This window comes from Ranitomeya imitator, chromosome 6 (assembly GCF_032444005.1).
Source record: "Ranitomeya imitator isolate aRanImi1 chromosome 6, aRanImi1.pri, whole genome shotgun sequence".
NCBI lineage: Eukaryota > Metazoa > Chordata > Amphibia > Anura > Dendrobatidae > Ranitomeya > Ranitomeya imitator.
This window is the reverse complement of record NC_091287.1, coordinates 376,688,390-376,695,710: the sequence shown is the minus strand read 5'-3', so window position 1 is coordinate 376,695,710 and position 7,321 is coordinate 376,688,390. Positions and strand designations below refer to the sequence as shown.

Sequence of the window (7,321 nt, the reverse complement as noted above, 5' to 3'; positions counted from 1 at the left end):
CCCTTGGGAAAATAAAAAATTGGGGGCGAAAAGCTCATTTTTGTGTAAAAATATAATTTATTTTTATGGCTCTGCATTATAAACTTCTGTGAAGCACTTGGTGGGTCAAAGTGCTCACCACACATCTAGAGAAGTTCCTTAGGGGGTCTACTTTCCAAAATGGTGTCACTGGTGGGGGTTTCAATGTTTAGGCACATCAGGGGCTCTCCAAACGCAACATGGCGTCCCATCTCAATTCCAGTTAATTTTGCATTGAAAAGTCAAATGGAGCTCCTTCCCTTCCGAGCTCTGCCATGCGCCCAAACAGTTGTTTACCCCCACATATGGAGTATCGGCGTACTCAGGCCCAATTGTACAACAACTTTTGGGGTCCATTTTCTCCTGTTACCCTTGGTGAAATAAAATAAATTGGAGCTGAAGTAAAAAAAAATTTGAAAAAAGTTAAATGTTCATTTTTTTTTTTTTAAACATTCCAAAAATTCCTGTGAAACACCTGAAGGGTGCAGTTTTTAGAATGGTGTCACACTTGGTCATTTTTTTTATCATATAGACCCCTCAAAATGACTTCAAATGTGATATGGTCCCTAAAAAAAATGGTGTTGTAAAAATGAGAAATTGCTGGTCAACTTTTAACCCTTATAACTCCCTAACAAAAAAAAAATTTTGGTTCCAAAAGCTTTATCCTCGCTTGCCCCTCTGGCACCATGGGAGTGATTCAGTAATGCTCCAGGTACAGCTTGCATTTAATGTGGTCTTGCTTTTAACTCGTTTAGGAGGCCTTTATGGCACAGCGAATATAAAAAACGTAGAGTAGGACTGCCCCATTATGAGAATGCCGTGAAGTGGCGGGGTAGCTCAAAGAATTGATCAATTGTTTGCTAAATGTCTCACTTTGAAAATACAGTTAGAAATAAATATGTGCATTTGCACTTTATGTATTGCGTTTTAACCATAGGCAACACTGGCTTCTCCCCTCTTTTGCTTTGATGTTGTAAGCATGGTTTAATTAAGATGTATTAATGTAGTCTGTCATTCTTTCAATGAAGGTTATAATGGAACTAGAGCGAGTACAAAGGAGGGCAACAAGACTAATAAAGGTGATGGGGGAACTACAATACCCAGAGAGATTAGCAAAATTAGAATTATTTAGTCAAGAAAAAAGACATCTGATAGGCGATCTAATAACCATGTATAAGGGGACAATACAAATCTCTCTCAGAGGATCTGTTTATACCAAGGAATGTGACAGTCACAAGGGGGCATTCTCTGCATCTGGAGGAGAGAAGGTTTTTCCACCAACATAGAAGAGGATTCTTTACTGTTAGGGCAGTAAGAATCTGGAATTCCTTGCCTGATGAGGTGGTGATGGCGAACTCAGTCAAGGGGTTCAAGAGAGGCCTGGATGGCTTCCTGGAGCGTAACAATATTGTATTTTACAGTTATTAGATTCTTTAGAAGGATATAGATCTGGGGATTTATTCTGACAGAATATAGGCTGAACTGGATGGACAAATGTCTTTTTTTGGCTTTTCTATGTTACTAAATTAAAACGACCTTATTGTGTGTGTGTGTGTGTGTGTGTGTGATTATTTATTTATACAATAAGACTATGGGGTTATTAATGCCTCTCTATTACTAACGTCTGGGCTTGATGTCACCTGACAATACAAAGATAGCATCAACCCCACGTGTCACCATATCTGGGTAAGTGGGAAGAGTGATGCAAAGTGCCAGAATTGGCACATCTTATAGATGCAGCTTTTCTGGTTTTATCCTGGGGGTTCAGTATCCATGGCCCCTTCCTAGGCTATTAATATCAGTCTGCAGCTGTCTGACTAGCCTTTGCTGGTTATTAATTATAGGAAAACCCTACATCACTTTTTTTGGGGGGAGGGAGCATTTTTATAGCCACAAAAGGCTGAGTATACAGTTGTGAGCTGATTAACAGCCTGGGAAGCTCCATGGGTATTATCCTACTTCGCAGGTTATAAACATTGGCCCCCAGCTGTAGGCCTTTCCTCTGCTGGTTAGGCCTGTCCCACACGTCCAGATAATTCCAGTACCGGAATTATCTGTGTCCGTGTGCTTACGTAGCACATCAGTGTGGCACACGTGTGGCAGCAGTGTGCCGACTGAGGACCACACGGACCGTGCAGGAGACAGCGCTACAGTTAAGCGATGTCCCCTGCGTGCGGTGCTGAAGCCGGTATTAATCCCTTCTTCCCAGCAGCGCTCGCTGGAGAGAAGGAATGAATAATAATTATTTTTTTTCCCTTAAAAATAAAAGTTTGTGCGTCCCCTCCCGCCTCCCATCCCCTGTGCGCCCCCCGCTTGCCAGGAAATACTCACCGACACCCAGCTCCAGCGGTCTCCTCTCAGCGCCGGCAGCAGGCCCTGTGTGAGCGGTCACGTGGTCCCGCTCATTACAGTGAGGAATATGCGCATAGTCCTCACTGTAATGAGCGGGACTACGTGACCGCTCACACAGGGCCTGCTGCCGGCGCTGAGAGGAGACATCACTGGAGCTGGGTGTCGGTGAGTATTTCCTGGCAAGCGGGGGCGCACAGGGGATGGGAGGTGGGAGGGGACGCACAAACTATTTTTAAGGGAAAGAAAAAAAAAAAAAAAAAAAAGATTCATTCCTTCTCTCCAGCGTACGCTGCTGGGAAGAAGGTATGAATTCCGGCTTCAGCACCACAAGCGGGGGGGGACAGCGCTTACAGTAGCGCCGTCTCCTGCAGGGCACACGGACTGCATCAGTGTGTGGTACGCGTTTTGCACAGACCCATTGACTTTAATGGGTCCGTGTGATCCGTGCGTTCCGACAAACACTGACATGTCTCCGTGTTTTTCAAACGGACACACGGTCTGTGAAAACACACTGACATGTGCAGAGGCACATTGATTTTAATGTGTCTACGTGAGTCAGTGTCTCCGGTACGTGAGGAAACTGTCACCTCACGAACCGGAGCCACTGACGTGTGAAACCGGCCTTAAAAAAAAAAAAAATGGCAAAGGCTCCCGCTTAATTTTCTTAATACATGCACAGTAAGCTGCACACACGGCACTAAATGTCACTGACATATCTATTTATTCTAATTGTATTTACTGTATGTAATCCATCTCTTCTATCCTGTCGGGTCCTGCTATGATTTTATAGTATGTGGCTGCTGAACTGCCAGCTTTTCATCTCTATTAATTTATAGATATAAAAGTGTTTTGAATAATATTTCCTTAGAGCAATTCTGTCATTTACACGTCATTTTCAATGCAAAAGCTCATGTTAAAATTGCATTGCAATTGGATAAAATGGAATGTTAGGTGTGAAAAATCTGATTGTACATGTATAAACGCATGACTCTCGGCAGTGAGAATCGGACTGTTTTTTTTATACATTTAGTGTGACTCCAGTCTTAAAGTGCAGCACAGACTAGAGGCTTTGGTAAAGTGGAGATTGAAATGCTAAAGAAGCATGGAACAGTGGGAATAGATGAACTGGACAGCACTTATAGCAGTGTTCCCCAAGTTCGGTCCTCAAGAGCCACCAACAGGTCATGTTTTCAGGATTTCCTTAGTATTGCACAGGTGATAGTTGCATCATCTGCACAGACAGGCAAGCATTCAATGACCTGTGCAATACTAAGGAAATCCTCAAACCATGACCTGTTGGTGGCTCTTGAGGACCGGAGCTGGGGAACACTGACTTATAGCAACGTGGAAAAGTAAAGCTGGATATAATGGATGGCACTCAAATGTTTATGTAGCGGAGCTCAGCAGTAAAGCATAACTGGCTTTGTCATGAGACACACGAGTCACAGTAGACCCCATTGGAGAGGTATCAGCAACCGCCATCAAACTAGAATTCTCTTGCATGTCACAGCCTGAGCCGGCCTAAAGGGTCCTAGGGACGCAACATTAGAAGTGAATGTTGGGATATAGTAACTTGATGCACACAGTAGTAGAGGGAGACAACTGCGCAGGGAGTGCAGAGAGTGGCGCTGGAGCCAGGATAAGGGACTAACTTCTGTTTCCCACCTCTAGCAGAATCAGGGCCTCATCCTCTACAAATAGCTGCCCTCAAATGGGTTTGCAAAAACCTGGCAGCAGATTCATTAGAAAAATACATTTGTTTTGTTTTTTCAAATCTTACTAAAGATGTCTTTGATCACCTCTAATATCCTAAGCATGCACAGTGATAAAAATGAATCCATCATTGACCATCCATTCAGATCTGTTTCCAATAGCCTTCAGTGCACTCAGACTAAGAAAATGGAATACTCACAATGATCTACGTCTTTCAGAAAGTGAAGAATGACAGAAACCAAAACTTAGATTTTTAGTAGATCAAGGTTACACCTTCATACCTGCCCTTGGTGAGCTCATATTGGGGCTGAGTGTGGGATGTGATAGGTTGTTTTTTTTTATATATAGAATTATGAAATCCCCCAACTTTCAAGACATCTTTGTCCCTAAGGCTCCCAGGCGGGAGACATTGTCATCATGTTTCCCATCACTATTTTACCTTTCTTTAAAAAAAAAAAAAAAAAAGGAGCATAGCATGGATAACATCATTCGTCTGTCCAATATTAAGTCAGAGGTGTTCTGCTGGCCTTACAGTAATGTGAGTGAATGAGTTACATTCGTCCCTTCGCTAATATGACAAACATATCTCCCCTAAATATCGGATCCCTGCAAACCAATATATTAATCACTTACCACCACTGTCTCCAGAAAATCTTGGCTCAGCGCTTTGAACAGAGGAAGCTCTTGCCTTGGAAGTGGTGTCTGGTTCTCAGAGCAGATCTCCTGTTGCAATTACCTGGTCAGTGCAGGAAGTCCTACTTCATAGAGGTTGATGTTTCCATTCTTGCTCCCTTCCCCAGTTAGAATTAATCCCATATGTTCAATAATGTCGGTGATATTTCTATGGATTTTGATTTTTCTACGACATTGTGAAATTTACCGGCATCCAGGATCCATACATGTAAAGTAATATCCTCACAGATAAAGACTTTGTTTTTGTTCAAATGTTATAAAAAGAAAATTGAACAATTAAAAAATAAGCTCAGTGGAAATGCATCAAAATTCTAGCAAAGTGGCTCGGTTGCAGGCAGGGTCCTCTCTGCCACAGTGTCACTTACTTAGCCATGTTTAGTTATATGATTTGTACCTTGTTATATATTGGTAACTGATAACATTGTAAACCCTGTTTTTTTGAATATACAGCACCCTGAACATAGGGGTACTATAAAATAATTACTGGAGGAGGACAGGTTATAAACGGAGATTACAGCCACAAGCATGGAGCATCAAGTACCATTATTCTATTTTCCTTTCTCAATTTTCTAAGCAATATAAAAATGGGGAAAAAAAAATCTGCACCATGCTGTTAAACTGACAGATTAACATTAGTAGGCTCATTAATGCACAGTCATTTTAAAATCCACCAATAATTAAAAAAACACTTCGTAATTTTAAAAAAATATTTAATGCTGCCAAAAAAGTATAAAAATACAATGTGAATGGCAGAATGATACAAAGTACATTTCTGATGTATCTTACATAGGTTTGTAAAGTACATGCAATAGAAAAACACCCGACAGCTAATGAAGTGGACTTGGTTCTGTAAGGTTTCATGCTGGTGATGTTCTTGACCCTCCAGATGGAGTCGTTTACGCGGTAAACAGATAACGCAATGAGGTCAGCTCATTAGATAAACCTCACATTTGCTCCTGATGAGGGGATCATGTCTTGCTTTGCATGTCAATGGTTTCGCAGAATAATTGCTGTAGAATAGTCACATATTTAGGTGTCGAGGAGCCTTGGCCTATGACAATGTAAAACAAAAATGACCAGTTCAGTGACATATGAAAAATAAAATGAAAAAAGCTGCAAAACAAAATCCATGTTCTTCCTGGGATAAAACGTAAAAGTAGTTATTACATGTAACAAGCTCAGTGCACAAAACCATATAATACGCTACTATATATAAACTTTATATTTTGCACAGTAAATACTAAACTGGATCTGACCAATCATTTTACAGCAATTGTTTTCTGTTTTACAACAATTTACTGTTCTTTGTAACCACTTGTTTTTATGGATTTTATGCCAAATATTTTATACTCCATCCACTGTATAGTCTGGTCACGCTGTAATAATGATTTCCACTAGTCCTGAACATTCACTCACTCAGTAGCCAAAAAGTGGGGAGTGTTCTAGCAGGATCAGACTACATGCTTGTAGTCTGTCACCATAGATACGTATAGATCTGTATAGGCGCTGTGGACAAAAAATACCCCTCCCCCCCCCCAAGATATAATTGAATCAAGACTTTTTGCAAAATTTCTTTATTCATTTTATATATACGGTAGATTCCTTAAATTTTTTTTCCCCCTATTTTTCATATTTTGCCTGGAGATCTACCCGTAATACACTGAATTAAGAATCTGCAAATTTTTTATAAGGATAAAAGGTCTTGTTTTTCAATATTTCATAGCATTTTAAAAAGGTGAACGTTTTTTTCCCCATATCTGTAAGTAGCCATACACATTAGCTAAATGATCACAATGTGATACTGGCTGATTTGCCCAACAGTCTTATGTTTTGGGTAGGTATGTTTCATTTCAATATGCACCAATCTGTTACCATAGGGAAAAAAACACGAACAAAAGAGGCCGTCAGCTTTTCCCCCTCTCCCTTTTAAAATAAACATGGATGCTCTCTTACATTAAGCATACGTTTTATGGTGCAGTTGGAAGAAATAGCAGTTAGGTCAACTTTGCAAAATGAAAGGCAAGAACAAAAATAAAATACAATAGTTTGTCAGGTTACTAGAGTTTAGGCTCAAGACAGAACTAAACAAAACTGAACCAAAAGAGTGGGAGACTTCCAGAAATTCATGTGACTGCTCGCCTGTGGCATGACTTGGGTTGCACAGTACAAAAATAATAAGCCCACGCATACGTTTACTTTTTTTTTTCTAAACTAGAAATTGTTCGGACATGCTGAATTGTATCCAACACCTACTGACACGACACGGTGCATCTTAGTACATGCAGTGGTTACATACGGGCCAGGAACCAATATAACCGAAGACAAACAACACAGACAGCTCATGTGCTTGTAAGACATTTATTATTTCGGAATACAAAATAAAGTGGAAAAATATAACATGGTCCAGACATTCATAGAGGAAGACGTACAGGAGTATTGGCCGGGAATGGTTTGTATATATCAATCATTAGTCAATGCTTGTCCGGCTAACCACAAACTGCTCTGGAGCCTTCGGCTTTGGACAATCTATTTGGGAATCCCTTGA

The 7,321-nt window shown here is 40.7% G+C and overlaps 1 protein-coding gene across 1 annotated transcript in view; it reads right to left on the bottom strand.

Moving 5' to 3' along the window:
• Window positions 1–5,469: 5,469 nt before the first annotated feature.
• PTPN2 (protein tyrosine phosphatase non-receptor type 2) overlaps window positions 5,470–7,321 on the bottom strand; it is a 97,509-nt gene continuing 95,657 nt past the window's right edge. Inside the window, exon 10 of the mRNA XM_069731010.1 lies at window positions 5,470–5,827. Within this exon, the coding sequence (XP_069587111.1) occupies window positions 5,806–5,827 (22 nt within the window). The 3' untranslated portion in view covers window positions 5,470–5,805. The remainder of the gene's footprint in view (window positions 5,828–7,321) is intronic.